Here is a 17,513-nt window from a genome sequence, read left to right as displayed (position 1 = left end):
GAAGCACCTGCCTATTTGAGTCTCTTAATTTTTGTTTTGGCTTGATGGGTTAATGGGGTGGAGTGGGAGGGTGTTGCTTGATTATAATGGTATGACTCTAGGAGTGCTGCATTGCCGTCATTACCTACACAAACCAATCTGTCTGTGAGACTTTGCTATGTGTAAATTGGCTACCACCTTCAAGTGTAATTTGTTGCTGTAGAAAACACTGGAACAGGTTGAGGCAGTGTTCAACGAGATATATAGGAATATTTTATATGACATCGATGTTTTTATATCTGGGACTGGATACTTTCCTTTGTTATTGCTCCTCGGTGTTTCTTATTGTGGCTTGCGGTTCAGTAGAAATCTAAAAGCAAATTCCATTTGCTTAGTAAAAAATGCTGCAGCTAGTCATATAGAACTGAAGGAGTCCACATTAATTCCTATTCTGGGTTGAATTTGCTGAAATCACAGATTTTAACTCCGTTTCTGTCTTCACAGATGCTGTGAAACCGGCTGAGGTTTTTTGCAGTGGGGGGGGGGAGGGGGGGGGGGGGTGGGGTGGGGGGGGGGAGGGGGGGGGGGTGGGGGGTGGGGGGGGGGTGGGGGGTGGGGGGGGGGGGGGGGGGGTGGTGGGGGTGTTGATGGAGTGGGAGTGGTATTGTGGTAAAGGAGGAGAACAGGCTGGAGTTCCTTCTCCTGATCACTTTCCAGAGACCTCTGCTGGAAAGACGAGTGTGTGTTGCGGGAAGGTCTGATTAAGCTCTGTTAAGGTGCAACCCTGCCTTAACGTTGACTAGTTCTCACTGTCTAGACCAACATGTAGAGAATAAACTTGTCTCACATCCATAAAACTGTAGTCCAGCATAGTGTTTAAGAGATGAAATGATGAGAAAATTAGTGAGGAATATTACAAACAAATGTTCTCTTTTTAACTGAAATGCTCAGATTTGGGACTCCATTCTGCAAACTCAGCCTTTACTCACCAGTGCATTAAAATTATTTTGTGATGATTAATAAAGATCACACACCATTTACTTTTACCCGTTGAGTGCATTGGTGCTGGATCAGTAATTGCTGAATGTCGTGGTTACTGCAGATGTCAGCCTGCACATTTTGAATACTTTGCACTTTCTTGACCTTCACTAGTGACAGACTGTTTCTATTGCAGAAGGCACCTTATTGCTGCAGCAACTGTTGGAGGGCAACTTCAAAGGGACTCTGTTGAATCCAAGGATTCAGGAAATTTTTCCTGCTCAAGTTGCCATTGGAGAAGTTATTGACAACTACTTGGAAAATCAGATCTTGGCATACCTTGATGGTCCATCAGAAGATCAAGCAGAAAGGTGATTGGTTAACATAACAGCTTCAGCTTTGTTTGCACCTCTTTTTCCAAGATACACTTAAATACACTGAAATGATGCAACCAAAGGATGCCATTCAGTTGATTGTGCCCATTTTTTTGATAAAGGTCTCCAATTAGTCTCACTCCATTGCTTTTCCCCCATAGCAATTTTTCCCCTTCCAAGATATGATTTCACCATATCTTTTCTAAGATGCCATAAGTTGTAGCAAACATTTCAGATGGCTATTCTCTGTATCTGATGGAGAAACCATAGCTGATAATTGGAAGTGTTTTATTTTCATAGAGTAGCACAAGTGAAGGACTGAAACCTTTTGCATGGGTTCCTAGCCTGGTGAAAAGTGCAGGGGTAGGTGTAACATCAATCAAGAGATATGGGTTTGATCATTCCAACTCAGGTTATTGAATCAAGAGGTGATATCCTCAGAGGTTGTACAATTTTAAAAGTACTGAGAAATTAGAGGCCTGAAACACAGAAGCAGGCCATTATATCAACAGGTCCATGCTCGTATTTATGCACCATACATGCCTCTTACATCTTTTTTTGTATCTAACTCTATCAACATAACCTTCAATTTCTTTCTTCCTCATGTCATATCCTAACTTCCTCTTAAATTAATTCTTGCCATTCATCTTAACTGCTCCCTGTGGTAATGAGTTCTGCGTTCTAACCATTCCCTGAATAAAAATATGCTTATCTTGAATTCCATTTTGTTTATATTAGTGACTATCTTGTATTTATGGTCCCAGTTCTCCTCTTCTCCCACAAGTGGAATTATCTTTGTGTTTACCCTGTCAAATCCTGGTGGTGACATGCTTTTGCATCATGGGCCTTAGCTGTAGTACAGGATCGGTGCAATCCCTTTGAAAGGAATTACACTCCTTGATGTGTGCAGGCTCTTTATCTGTGCTCATTCAACATTGCCAGAAGTTATCAAAGCAATTAGTTTGAAATAAAGGTCAGCCTCCTTCTGATGCCATCAGAGGAAGTTAGCACATCCTAACTTCAACTTTGGGCCATTGGCTTCCCAGCGAGTTCAGATTGCTGAGTGTGGCCGCTACCTTTCTGTCTTACCAATTTAAAATAGAAGTGAATTTGGAAGTCTCAACTCAACTCTCAGTGGATCTACATACACACAAACAATCACTTAGGAATAAATTTGAATTCAGTATTTGGCCGTGTCACAACCTAGTTTGGACTGGTTTGAATGTAATAATGAAGTCTGCTGAAACTGATTTCTTAATTTTTCACTGGATTTGGGAAACAAAAGAAATTTTTTTTTGAGATTGAACATTTCAAACACACAGTAATTTTGGCATGAAAACATTGTAAAGCTGGGCGCCACAGGCTTAAACCACTTTCTTACTTTTTTGTAGGCAACTGGTTGTGTTTTTATTGGGTGTGGGCAGCTTGCAGCTGTTTGTACAGAGCAACTGGACAGGGCCTCCTGTTCAGATAGAACCAGAAGATATTTTGCCTGCATTAATCATTGGGAACTTTGGAGAGGTAAGTTGATCTTATGTGGAAACCTGCACAACTGTTTACCTATTTACTATAAAACCTTGTGGAGGCTACATTTCTCTGTTATTTTGTTGCTACCATAGTTCTGTATTTATTTAGAAGTCATGCCTGTAGATTTGGAAAATATGGAAACATAATTTTGGAACTTCTTCTGAGGAAACTGACAGTGTGATTTGTGTTAAGAATTTTAGATCAGAGTACTTTAATTAATTGCATTTGGAAAATCTGTCTTATCAGCTGTCCTCACTGAGTGAGTTAATGTCTGGGTGAACAAAGTAGCATCAGTGCTTATCCCTCTTTGAAGATTCAGATCCTCCTTAACCCACTGTTTTTAGTATGTTGAAAGTCTTCTCTCTCTCTCAGACACAAACCTCTCACCCACATCCAATTTGTACTTAATTCCCTTTAAATTCCTCAGTTAAATTTCAGGTATCATTTTCTGAAGAGTGATGGCCAAATTTTCCAAATGGAGAGCTTTTTGTTTCTCTCCAGTCTAAACAGTTTTCCCCGCCCCTTTTTGTTTGGTCTCTTTAGCTAAAAGGGCAGCTCTGGTGATTGGTGCTCAGACCCCAGTCTGAAATTTAAGAACCTGACAGGGTTAAGACGAGAGGATGCTTCATCATTTTCTTCCATCTGTCCTTCTTTATGTGTGGGAGTGGGAGGGTCAAAATACTTCAGTGTATTAATGAAGTCAAGAATGAGAAGTTGCTTTTGAAGCCTCTTCCCTTACACTAACACTCCTCTCAATGTATTTAATTATATTCTGGGTAAAATTGTTCTTTTCCTAGCCTGATAAATTGTTCCAAACATGTTTCAGTCTTTGAGTAAAAGTGTTTCTTTAGTAATTATTCCACATTACGTTTGTCATGACCAAGATGGGAGGAGTACACTGTCTTTCTGGAATCCCATTACTTTCGCAGGTCACAACATAAATTTAATTGTATTACCTGGTTCCTGACATTGCCTCTTGTAAGCTTCCAGCCATAAAATAAAAAGTTCCATCAATCTGGTTTCTTTAATAATCACAATATCATTTACTTATTATAAACAAAATTTATTCAGTGATGATGCAAAACCAGTTAGTGTATTGAATTTGTAATATGAAAATATAAATGGTTACCCCTCTGAAAAATCCAAATATCCAATAATGGAGAATAAATTCTCTGCAAAGATTCACTTTGGGGGAGAAAATTACTTTTAGCCAATAAATCTTAGTTTTGAAGGCAAAAATGGATAAGATGTGGAATGTTCAAGTGACATCTGCCTAACCTTCTAACATGTTAGATAGAGGTAATCAAACATAAGCAGAACATGAGCTCTGGGTTCTTTGCTAGTGCAATATCAAGGATTCTTCTGGATGCCTTTCAGGTGGATAGTCAGGACTCAGACTGGAACAGGGTTCCAGATATCAAACTGGATGCAGATCAAGATGATTTTCTGAAACAGGAGAGCTGTGTTTGGAAGCTCTTTCCCTTGCCCAGGCTGGCTATCAACAGAAAAATGCAAACAATTTCTGAGGCTAAGATTGTAACCTGCCAGTCAAAAGCCCAGACAAAGAGTCTGCAGTAACCAAGCAGTAATCACAAGACATGTGGTTGTCAAGAAATACCATATTTTTTTTTAAAAAGTAGACTTCTACAAAATGACTTGTTTTTTTTTAAACAATCTACATATTACCTTCAAATTCAAGTCTACAAAATATAATGCATATAAAGTGACTGTAACACTTTTTTGAAATATGTATTTTGTTTTCAAATTGGGAGAATGGAAGTTGATGGAAACAGCAAATTTAGGAACGTAGGAAAAAGCGTTGGCCGTTCAGCCCATTGAACCTACCCTGCCATTCTAGGTCATGCAAGAGCATCTTCCCAAAGTTTGTTCCTCCTGCTAATTTTCCTTCCCCATCCACAATATTTGTGTCTTGTCTCTTTGTGTGTGTGTTTCTTCAAAAGGCTAGAATTTAAGTTAGAGTTACAAGTAAGCAATTCATATTTCTTTCTTGCCACTGGTTAAAAACAGTTTGATTGCAGTAAGTGGTCATTTTGCCTGATGTGCACATTCTTTTAACCTGCATTAGACAGGAAACATTGAACAGTTCAATGGCTTATTTAAACTTTCGATGATTTTCAAATCTGCGAGGACCATGGGAATAGTGAGACTTGATTTCTAATGCACTACTTCAGCGAATTGTGACAAATGATTTGTATTGTCAGAATCACTCACTTCCCTGTGATTTCTGTTCCAAGCTTTTGCTCCTAGACACAGCCGGTTAGCACTTCCATGTTTTGTAATAAGTAGTTTCTTAAAAAAAACTGTATAATTATATCCTGAATGCCAGTGACTTATGAATATTTGCTGTTTATTTACAATGAACTACAATAATTTGTGTGCATTCTCCTGTTCCTGTGTCTTTAGGGATGTCCGATATTATGTGTTTTGTTAAAAGATGATAATAGATTGCAAGATTGGAATCCTTAGTTGCTATCACAATCTATCACTAAGTATTGGATGCTGAAACCATCATCATATAGATTCAGCACCGAACTCAAAATTGCAGAATAATGAAAGACTAAAGAGTTCTCCGGCGTCTTTATTATAACCTTCTCAGGATAAATGAAGCATTGAATAATAAATTAAGATAACACACATTTCTGTAGCAATATTTAAGTTTGTAAAAATATGCTGTCTGTTTTTTCTCTTCCCTACTGTTCTCAAAAAAAAATGGCTCAACACAGAACAAATCATGAAAAATGACATTGTAGTCAGGTCTGGGTGAGCTCAGTACTATTCGGAGGGTAAGTGTGGACCTGAAGAGCTGAATAGCCTGTTTCCACACTCCAGGGACTCTATAATTCTGTGAAAGAGTTCACTGTCTAGATTGTGTCAGAATACAGCAAACCTAAACTTTGCAAGCCAAAGTGCCCAAAAGCTTATTTTGAACATAAATTTGAAATGGAAACAAATACTTAATAAAAAACAAACATTTAAATTAATTGATTAACTCAGGCTCTCTTGCAGTGTAGAATGTTTTAAATTTAATTTTCAAAGAATGTAGGAACATATTCAAAATGTTTAATTTTTTAGAATTTTATGCTCTTGGTAGAAAGATTTTCGAGTCCTTGTGTTTTGTGCACTACGCTTTATGTTTAATTTCTCATACTATTATAAATTATTTTGATACAGTCCCATGACTGTTCCATCTGATTGTATTTCCTCAGTTTCTCGCCATCAGTTTTGGAAATGTCACACAGTTAGTAAGCTATGTGACTGCAGGCATTTGTCCTATTCCTGTCCTAACCTAATAGAGTAGTTTTTTTTAAATAGTGGTCAATAGATAACATATTCGTCGTAGAACATGTAAGATTTATTTCCATCCCTCAAGCCCCACTTGGTGACACTGGAACTAATTATAGTGCCCCCTATACTTCTCCCTAGCAGAGTTGTTCCAGTGCATATCAGACTTTGACAGCCCAGTAACCACACCAAGCATGACAGGTCTCCATTGAGTCATTGGGTTTTTGTTTTATGAGTCAAGTTTAATTTGGATTTAGATTGCCACCATCTACAGAATTTTGCTTTTATTAATCCAGATTTAACCGGCTCACCACATTACCAAAAGGATGTGGATGCCTCGGACAGGGTGCAGAGGAGGTTTACCAGGATGTTGCCTGGATATGGAGGGTGCAAGGTATGAAGAGAGATTGAGTCGATTAGGATTATTTTCATTGGAAAGACGGAGGCTGAGGAGGTACTTGATTGAGGTCTACACATGAGAGATGTAGACAGGGTGGATAGCAAGAAGATTTTTCCCAGAGTGGGGGACTTAGTTACTAGGGGTCATGAGTTCAAGGTGGGGGGGAAACGTTTAAGGGAGATATGCGTGGAATGTTCTTTATGCAGAGGGTGGTGGGTGCCTGGAATGCATTGCCAGTAGAGGTGGGAACGATAGCGTCATTTAAGCTGTGTCTAGTCATATACATGAATGGGCAGGGAGCAGAGTATACAGATCCTTAGAACATAGGTCTAGATAAAAGATCTAGATTGGCGCAGGCTTGGAAGGCCAAAAGGCCTGTTCCTGTGCTGTAATTCTCTTTGTTCTTTGTTCAGGACTATAATGAGTGATTGAATATGGCATGGTGATGTCTGGCTGTTTACATTAACAGTACTGCTTTGAATATCTTACTCTTCCAATGGTGTGTGAAACGATTGCTTGTGTATAGTTTGTGAAGGGTAAGAACTGGAGTGAGGACCATGTTCGTATGGTATTAGTGAGTGTGGTTTCCACTTGCAGTTTGCCTGAAGAGTCTCCCATCTTGGCCAAGGTGTGTGGGAAGCTGTTGAGGAAATAGCTGTCAGGGAAGAAATGGACATCCAGTGGTGACATGGGCAGCAACATGTGTCTTTTGAAAAAATAATTGGCCAAACACACAATCCTCTTGATTGCATTGAAATGCTGGGTATTTGCCATGTTGAGGTCAAATTATGCAACCTTGAGATATATCGTATTGGCATACCAACCTGCTGCATCACTAGGCTGCACCCTTATGCTTTGTTTGAGAGAAGGTTTTGTTTCCTGGGATTTGACAAAGTGCTGAGCAAGTTGTCCTCTCAATTTTGCCTGCAAAAGCACCTAATTTGGGAATCCTTGGCGTTGATCTGTAAAGACAAAGTGGAATATGTTTCCTATTTCCAAACAGATTCCATGTCCTAAAAGCACAGTATTCAGTCAAAATAAATATTGCAGTTTCAGCAGCAAAGTAAACCTCTTGACTGGTACCCCATCCGTTAGCTTGAATATTCATTTCCTCTACCCCAGTGCACGGTGGTTGCAATGTGTCTTTACAAGATGCACTACAGTAGCTTACCAAGGTTCTTTCTCCTACACCTTGCAAACCATTATTTCTACCATATTAGGGCAGCAAACATATGGGAGCATCACTGTTGATAAGTTCCTCTCCAAGTGGGGAGGGGAAGGTGTCTCAATGGTTAGCCCTGCTGCTTCACAGCGCCAGGGTCCCAAGTTTGATTCCAACCTTGGGTGAATGTCTGTGTGGAGTTTGCACGTTCTCCCTACGTTTACGTGAGTTTCCATCGGGTTCTCCAGTTTCCTCCCACAGTCCAAAGATATGCAGATTAGGTGGATTAGCCATGGGAAATGTGAGGTTACGGGGATGGTATGGGGGACTGGGTCAAGGTGGTTAGTTCTTCAGAGGATAGATCCACATTCAGTGGGCTAAATGGCCTGTTCATACACTGTGGGGATTCTGTAATAAGTACTGCATACTAACCTGACTTGGTACTGCGTCGCAGTTCCTGAGCAGTTGCCATGTCTAAATCCTGAAACTTCGTTTCTAACAGTGTTGTGTATCTACACCACATGGGCTGCTGTGGTTCAAGAAGACAGTTTATTGTCACCTTTTCAAAGACCATTAGGAATGGACAACACGTGATGCTCACAACTCAGAATTTTTAAAATATTATGGGCAAAGATAGGCAGGCTCTTTTATAAAACAGGATTCAATAGTGAAAGTGAATGTTGATCTGTCCATATTCAGTACCCACCTGAGTTACCCCTGCTTAACCCATAGTTGCTGAAGCTTATAACTGGATTTGTGGCACTGCAAAGCTGAGATAATCCAACTGAGGACTTTAAATTATTCCAGTGAGGAGTTACGGTTCCAGTTTTGATTTTGAGTGAATGGCTGAATTGCTTTCATGAGTAATCTAAAATTAACTGAATGGTGTTTGTTGGTGGAGTTGATTATTTCAGGGGAATGTGTAAAGATTGTTGGACATGAATGTAGACTTGCAATATTCTCTGGTTTTGATTTTGCATACGTTTATTCTTTATGGCCCACTAACTAAGTGTCAAGCTGGAAAGCTGTTCACATGCTTTTCTCTCAGCACGTTTTTAATGCTATACACATTGTTACTGGGGCAAACATTTACTCAAGGACTCTTGACTAAGGGAACTTTTTTGTGAGGGGTGAAGGGGAATTTGATAAGTATATGTTTGTTTTATTCCAGCCTCAAAGTTTGCGAGTTACTCTTTTGAACAGTCTGGTTTTGGATGGAGAATCAATTTATAGCCTTGTCTCTAACCCCTTCCTTTTGGTGTTGGCCAAGACAATCCTGGTGAACTGCAGGAGGAAGCTTCATCTTTTCCAGGTAAGGTGAGATCCTTCAGGTATTCCAGAGATAGGAGAGCGATCTAGAGTGTACTCAGGCAGAAATTCAACTCTGAGTTGAATAGAATGCCAAGATTGCCAATGATTTGTTCTGATCTAAAACTAAGAGACAAGTATGTAGCGAGGTTGAGAAATTCCAAAGAGCTAGTGTACTGGTTTTAAATTACAGGAGGTGTCCCTCATACTATGATTTGGATAATTTTTGTCTTGTAGTGGACGGAACCCTGATTGCAAAAGATTCAAATATGAATCTGTTAGAAAGATGAACACAAAGTTGGAAGTTGCACAACATTCAAAGACTTTGGAGAGGAAGGGGAGATTGGAGTTGGAGTGGGAATTTGCAAGAGAGTAGAGGAAAGATGGGTTCTTTGCAGAGCATGCTGATAGTGGTGTTAAGAAACAACCAAAACCTGGGGAGAGGGAATTGTTTGCAGCATCAGTTCATAAGAGGGCAGAAAAGGTTGAGTAATAAGTGTTTCAGTGTGAGTAGACCCCCTTTTTATTTTTATTTATTCATTTTGTGGGATGTGGACGTCACTGGCTGGCCAGCATTTATTGCCTGTCTCTAGTTCGTATTGAGAAGGTGATCATCGAGCTGCCTTCTTGAACGGCTGCGGCCCACCTCTTGCAGGTAGGCCCACTATGTCATTAGGGAGGGAACTTCAGGATTCTGACCCAGCGACAGTGAAGGGACAGCAATATATTTCCAAGTCAGGATGGTGAATGGCTTGGAGGGGAACTCGCAGGTGGTGGTGTTCCCCTTTATCTGCTGCCCTTGTCTTTCTAGATGAAAGTGGTTGTGGGTTTGGAAGGTGCTGTCTGAGGATCTTTGAATTTCTGCAGTGCATCTTGTAGATAATACACACTGCTGCTACTGAGTGTCAGTGGTGGAGGGAGTGGATGCTTGTGGCTGTGGTGCCAATCAAACAGGCATTTGTGGATAAGATGACTACAGAGAGCTTGAAGGCTAAGTAGTGATGCTGGGAGAGGAATAAGAGAGAGACGGGGTTGAGGACTATGTAGGGAACAAAGGAGTTAAGGGGTTTTGAAGAACGGTCACTGGATCGGAAGTGTAAACTCTGCTTTCGCTCCACAGATGCTGCCAGACCTTCTGATTTTCTCCAGAAATATTTGTTTTTGTTTTTGTTTCACGTTTCCAGCAACTGCAATTCTTTGTTTTATTCCTGGGGAACCCTTACTTGTGTGGCAAAATAATGTAGGGGGTGCACCTCAAGCAGCTGGGATGTGAATAACATGAGTAAGATTGCACTTATTGCCCTTAAGCAGTAACCATGTAATGTGGACCAGCCTGATGGCAGTTTTGACACGATTACCATAGTTGTCAAACTCAACTTGGCAATTTACAATTGTTCCATTTTATAAGGGAAGTGGTGATGTCACTGTAGAAGAATCCAGAACCCTGAGAACCTGGTCTTGAATAGCTCTAATGCAGATGGTGATATTTGAATTCAACAAAAAAAAGTTTGATTGTTGTAAAGACCCCTCAGGTCCACAAGTGTCCTTTTTTAGCTGGTCTAATCTACATGTAACTCCAGACCCACAGCAAAGTGAGAATGGGTAATAAATGCTGGCCTAACCAATGAAGTTCTCATCCCATTAAATTTTTGTTTTAAAAGATGGAGTGATTACAAGGGGAAGGCAAAAATGAATTTGATTTTCAGTGCTGTGTGAAACGCTTGATCTAATTTCTGATCACTGCTGTAAAATGACTCTCAGCTGTCATTGTCCTCTGGACATTGTGTTCGAAAGATTCGATCAATGCAGCAAGGATTGTTCCTTCTTGAAGAATATTTTTGTGTTGTATGGTATATAGAGTCATAGAAATATACAGCACAGAAACAGACCCTTCAGTCAAATTCATCTATGCCGACCAGATATCCCTAGTCCTGTTTACCAGCATTTATCCCACATCCCTCTTAAACCCTTTCTATTCATATACCCATCCAAGTGCCTTTTAAGTGTTATAATCATATCAGCCTCTTCCTCTGGCATCGCCCTCTGGATGAAAACGTTGCCCCTTGGGTGCCTTTTAAAGCTGTCCCCGTCACTTTAAACTTTATGCCCTCTAGTTTTGCACTGCCCTACCCCTGGGAAAAGATCTTGCCTATTTACCCTATTCATGCCCCTTGTGATTTTGTAAACCTCTATATGGTCACCCCTCAGCCTCTGACACTCCAGGGAGACCAGCCCTAGCCTATTCAACCTCTTCCTACAGCTCAAACCCTCCAACCCGGGCAAACATCCTTGTATATCTTTTCTGAACCCTTACACAACATCCTTCCTATAGGAGAGAGATCAGAATTGCTTGCAATATTCTAAAAGTGGCCTAACCAATGTCCTCTACAGCCACAGCATGACCGTCAAACTCCTATACTCAACGCACTGACCAGTAAAGGAAAGCATACCAAACGCCTTCATTATTCTATCTACCTGTGACTCCACTTTCAAGGAGCTATGAACCTGCACTCCAAGGTTTCTTTGTTCAACAACATTCCCCAGGACCTTACCATTAATTGTATAAGTCCTGTCTGATTTGCCTTTCCAAAATGCAGCACCTCACACCTCTCTAAAATAAACTCCACATGACCAGAAGGGGGAGCGCTTGCTCCACCTTGAGCTGAGCTAGCTCTGAATTCAAATTTCCATGAATGCTGTCACCCAGTGCAAAGTTGCCTCTGCCAGCATTGTTACTTAGACCTTCAAAGGAATTTGTTTAGAGTTATAAAACTTCTTGAAAAGATTTATCTGAAACAAAAGGATTAACATAAAACAAGGAATGTATATGTTAATACATTATTGGGAAAAATGTGTATTTTTCTTAAATGCTGTTAGCTTTAACACTTAACTATAATTCTCACTTGCCCATAGAAATAAATATTCAAGTTATCCCATGGATGAAGCACAGGGAACTTGCTACTTAAAGTCATAAAGTTGTAGTCATGCAGCATGGAAACAGACCCTTTGATTCCAAGCGTAATCCCAAACTGAACTAGTCCCACCTGCCTGCTCCTGGCCCAAAGCCCTCCAAACCTTTCCTAAGCATGTACTTATGCAGATGTCTTTTAAACATGGTAATTGTACCTACATCCACCACTTCCTCAGGAAGTTTGTTGCACATGTGAATCACCTCGATGTAAAACATTAGCCCCTCATGTCTTTTTTAAATCTCTCTTCTCTTATCTAAAAAAAATCTGCCCCATAGTCTTGAAATCCCCCATCCTAGGGAAAAGACAACTACTATTAACTCTATCTATACCCCTAATTACTTTATAAACTTCTGTGAGGTCAGCTCTCAACCTCCATGCTTGAGTGAAAAACGTCCCAGCCTATCCAGCCTTTCTTTATAACTCAAGCCTTCTTTCCATGGCAACATCCTGGTAAATTTCTTCTGAACACTCTCCAGCTTAATAATACCCTTCCCATAACTGTGCAACCAGAACTGTACACAGTAGCCCAGAAGAGGCCGCACCAATATCCTGTACGACCTAACCATGACTTCCCAAATGTTATACTGAAAAGACTGAAGGCAAGTGCCTCTAATTAGTTTTCAACAAAATTAAAATGTATATGATATTGTCCCAGAAAAGTACAAAAGGCATGTCACAGTAAATTAGTAGATTTCTCCTCTGCAATATGGATTTAAATTTAGTCCAGGTTGATGGGACAAAGGATTCCTGTGGCTGTGGCAGTAGGAGCTCTAATTAAACTGAATTTCAGCAATTTCAATTTGGTTCTATTCATCCACCTGTTTACTTGCTGATGTAAATTCACTTTAGGTCAGTCAAGCCTTGTAATTTTAAGAAGTTTTCACCATTGTGTTCAAATCTGCATAACCTTGCCACTCGCCGCTTCTATAACTGCTTTGAGTCTTCGAGATAATGAAATTCCTTCTCCAGTTTTGAAATCTTTACCAACGTGATTTTAATCATCGGTCCTAACTAGGCCCTCAGCGCTGGAATTGTCTCCATACACTCTCCATTCCCTCTGCATTTCCTTTTTAAGACAGTCCTCAAAATCTAAATATTTAGTAAAGGTTTTGATCACATGTCTGCTCTCTCACTTTTTGGTTCTGGGTTACATGATTTGATTATGTTCCTGTAAAACACCTTGAGATGTTTTGTTATGTAAAAGGGAACAGTCGATGCAGATTGTTGTTGTAAGAAGTATTAAGTAAATCATGAAATAAACATTTTAATTCAGCAATCTCATTCAGAAAAGCTACAGACAAATTAGTAGAGAAAACTGAAAAATATCACATTGCCATTGGCAGTCCTCCTTCAAGGTTGGAGCAATGTAACTGGGCACATGTACTCCAGACCTGACTGTTACATGTAACCTGGATCTCCTGTTGGAGATACACTATACCTTAAATAAGAGGAATATTAATCCCCAACATCAAATGTAGAAGGAAATGCATCCATTGCTATTCTCAGGCTCAATTTCACGTTTTGCATGCGTGAACAACAATTCACCTTTCTGTTATATAACTGAACATCTCAAAAGTGATACTTCCAACTAAAGAGCTGCATGGGATTCGGAGCAAGTTTTGTACGCTGATGCTTTAATGTTATTAAATGTGTTTTGGGAGTGGGTATGGTGTGAAGGACAGCAAGCTGAGAAAAATTAGAGGAATATGACACAGCTGAGTTGAAAGGCTTGTTATTCGCTGTTGAAGGTGGCTGAAGTGGCTTAGGTTGAGTGTTGCAGTGTGGGATCATAACAGCTCAAAACTTTAACCTCATGGAGGGCAGTTGCAGAAGCCTGAATAGGAAGAGCAGAGGATGCATGGTGACATGAAGGACTTGAAGTTGAAACTGGTAAGGATAGCCTTTAAAAGGACATAACTGAAGACAGAAATCTTGAATTGGCATATTGGAGAATAAGGAGACATTGGAGGTTAACAAGATTAGGGGAGGTGGGGCAGTAAGATTTAACGTTGGATAGAAGAAGGTGCAGTTAGCATTGGGTGGTGTTTGAAAGAGCATTGAAGAACTCTAGTCTTAAAGTTATGAGGGAATAAAACAGGGTTTCAGCAGCACTTAGAGGTGATTCAAGCTGTGTGCAGGTGCAACTAGCAGTAACAACTATACCTTGCATTTGTTTATCACCTTTAATGTGTTTAAAATCCCTCAAGACATTTTGAAGTTGCACACTAAACTGCAAAAAGAAACATTAGGTCAAAGAAGGATGTTTTAAATTGTGACTCAAATAAGGTGAGAATAGAGGACTGAGAATTGCAGTGTTTGGATTTAGATCTGAATGGTGGGGAGATAAAAATTGGGAATGCACAAGAAGCTAGAACTGCATTTTCACAATGACCTCAGTGTGGGTCATGAGGTCAGAGGAATTTCTGACGGTAGTTAGAACTGAGGCTATGAGCATCAATTTCGATATAATTTAAATATAGCTTCCTTTGTGGAGGGAGGGAGAAAAAAATCTTCCTTTTGTTTTTACAGATGTTGCCCTGGTGGACAATGCGGTGTGTAAACATTCAGCAGCAGCTATTGGCAGAGCGTTCACCTCAGCTCTTCAGCATCATCCAGGGCTGTATCGATGAAGGTACAACATCTCCAGAATCTTTCAAAAACAATTTGTAAACAACAAGTGCAAGGGTTGGGGAAAGAAAACTAATTTTTAAATGCTTGATTTTATTCATAAATATTTCAATATGTGACAGTACTGTGTATTTTCAGATGTTATTTTGTACTATTTGTTTTATCAAGGAAGGTTGAGACAGAGGTGTGGAATGGTCTCCTCAAAGCCGATAAAGTATCCAGCTTGTGAGGCTTTGGGTTATTTTTAAAGGTTGGAGCAACAGAAGCAGCCTGAATGGGTGGGGTCAAGCTCCCACAAAACCGAGATTGTTAGTTTTAGCTTTCAGCAGTTGCTGGGGTCTTGAAGCTGTATGAGGAAGCTATTATTCCTCTCTTTGTTACAGCTAAAAGCTGGGGTTCTCTTCTGGCTGCTAGAGTTGCATGTAAGACAATATGTTTTACTCAATTTGCCTTTGCCAAGGATGTGTTTATGGGATGTTACTATATTGGAACAGCGGATTAGTCGCAGTTAATATATATATTAATTTGTTAATCATTTCAATACAGTTGCAGATAAGTCAGTTCTTTTATTTTGTCTGTATTTTAACTGTAGTGTAAAAAATAAAATGTGTTTTGCTTAATGTCAAGTAGTTTGACCAATCAAATTACATCTGGAATGCAAAACTTTATACTTGCCTTTAAAATAAGAAAAGGCTATGATTGAGGCTATCTTCTTAAAATATTTTGAGGGGGTTTGGTCTGGTCATAGAGATGTACAGTACAGAAACAGACCCTTTGGTCCAACCCGTCCATGCTGACCAGATATCCCAACCCAATCTAGTCCCAGCTGCCAGCACCTGGCCCATATCCCTCCAAACCCTTCCTATTCATATACCCCACCAGATGCTTTTTAAATGTTGCAATTGTACCAGCCTTCACCAGTTTCACTGGCAGCTCATTCCATACACGTTCCACTCTCTGCGTGAAAAAACTGTCCCCTAGGTCCTTTTTATATTTTTCCCCTCTCACCCTAAACCTATGCCCTCTAGTTCTGGACTCCCCCACTGCAGGGAATAGACCTTGTCTCTTTCTCCTATCCATGCCCCTCATGATTTTATAAACCTCTGTAAGGTCACCCCTCAGCCTCTGTCGCTCCAGGGAAAACAGCCCCAGCCTACTCAACCTTTCCCTTTGGCTCAAATCCTCCAACCCTGGCAACATCTTGTAAATCTTTTCTGAACCTTTTCAAGTTTCACAATATCTTTCTGTCAGGAAGGAGACCAGAATTGCACGCAATATTCCAAAAGTGGCCTAACCAATGTTCTGTACAGCCGCAACATGACCTCCCAACTCTTGTACTCAATACTCTGACCAATAAAGGAAAGCATATCAAAACGTCACCTTCACTATCCTATCTACCTGCAACTCCACTTTCAAGGAGCTATGAACCTCCATTCCAAGCTCTTTTTGTTCAGCAACACTCCCTAGGACCTTACCATTAAGTGTATAAGTCCTGCTAAGATTTGCTTTCCCAAAATGCAGCACCTTGCATTTATCTGAATTAACTCTCATCTGCCACTTCTCAGCCCATGTGCCCATCTGGTCCAGATCCTGTTGTAATCTGAGGTAACCTCCTTCGCTGTCCAGTACACCTCCAAATTTGGTGTCATCAGCAAACTTACTAACTATATCGCTTAAGCTCACATCCAAATCATTTACATAAATGACAAAAAGTAGTGGACCCAACACCGATCCTTGTGGCACTCCACTGGTCCCAGCCTCCAGTCTGATAAATAACCTTCCACCACCACCCTCTGTCTTCTACTCTTGAGCCAGTTCTGTATCTAAATGGCTAGTTCTCCCTGTATTCCATGAGGATGTAACTCTGAAGATGGACGAGGGAGATTCAGTAGATGTAGTGTAGTAGATGGACTTTCAGAAAGTTTTTGATAAAATCCCACATAGGAGGTTAGTGAGCAAAATTAGGGCGCATGGTATTGGGGGCAAAGTACTAACTTGGATTGAAAGTTGGTCGGCTGATAGGAAACAAAGAGTAGTGATAAACGGCTCCATTTTGGAATGGCAGGCAGTGACCAGTGGGGTACCGCAGGGATCCGTGCTGGGACCGCAGCTTTTTTACAATATATGTTAATGATATAGAAGATGGTATTAGTAATAACATTAGCAAATTTGCTGATGATACAAAGCTGGGTGGCAGGGTGAAATGTGATGAGGATGTTAGGAGATTACAGGGTGACCTGGACATGTTAGGTGAGTGGTCCGATGCATGGCAGATGCACTTTAATGTGGATAAATGTATGGTTATCCACTTCGGTGACAAGAACAGGAAAGCGGATTACTACCTAAATGGAATCAATTTAGGTAAAGGGGCAGTACAGAGAGATCTGGGTGTTCTTGTACACCACTCAGTGAAGGTAAACATGCAGGTACAGCAGGTAGTGAAGAAGGCTAATAGCATGCTGGCCTTCATAACAAGAGGGATTGAGTATAGAAGCAAAGAGGTGCTTCTGCAGCTGTACAGGGCCCTGGTGAGACCACATCTAGAGTACTGTGTGTAGTTCTGGTCTCCAAATTTGAGGAAAGACATTCTGGCTACTGAGGGAGTGCAGCGTAGGTTCACGAGGTCAATTCCTGAAATGGCGGGATTACCTTATACTGAAAGACTGAAGCGACTGGGTTCGTATACCCTTGAGTTTAGAAGACTGAGAGGGGATCTGATTGAGACATATAAAATTATGAAAGGATTGGACACTCTGGAGGCAGGAAACATGTTTCCGCTGATGGTTGAGTGCTGAACCAGAGGACACAGCTTAAAAATATGTGGTAGACCATTTAGGACAGAGATGAGGAGAAACTTCTTCAGCCAGAGAGTGGTGGCTGTG

At 40.5% G+C, this 17,513-nt stretch overlaps 1 protein-coding gene across 1 annotated transcript in view; it reads left to right on the top strand.

The window, feature by feature from the left end:
• Nucleotides 1-17,513, top strand: part of ttc27 (tetratricopeptide repeat domain 27) — a 220,596-nt gene that overhangs the window by 25,938 nt on the left and 177,145 nt on the right. Inside the window, exons 2-5 of the mRNA XM_072580509.1 lie at nt 1,154-1,328; nt 2,723-2,852; nt 8,895-9,035; nt 14,533-14,635. Of these exons, the coding sequence (XP_072436610.1) occupies nt 1,154-1,328; nt 2,723-2,852; nt 8,895-9,035; nt 14,533-14,635 (549 nt within the window). The remainder of the gene's footprint in view (nt 1-1,153; nt 1,329-2,722; nt 2,853-8,894; nt 9,036-14,532; nt 14,636-17,513) is intronic.

The sequence above is a fragment of the Chiloscyllium punctatum genome, chromosome 11, assembly GCF_047496795.1.
Source record: "Chiloscyllium punctatum isolate Juve2018m chromosome 11, sChiPun1.3, whole genome shotgun sequence".
Taxonomy (NCBI): Eukaryota; Metazoa; Chordata; class Chondrichthyes; order Orectolobiformes; family Hemiscylliidae; genus Chiloscyllium; species Chiloscyllium punctatum.
Note: the sequence above shows the minus strand (reverse complement) of the source record. Positions and strands in the feature narration are given on the sequence as shown.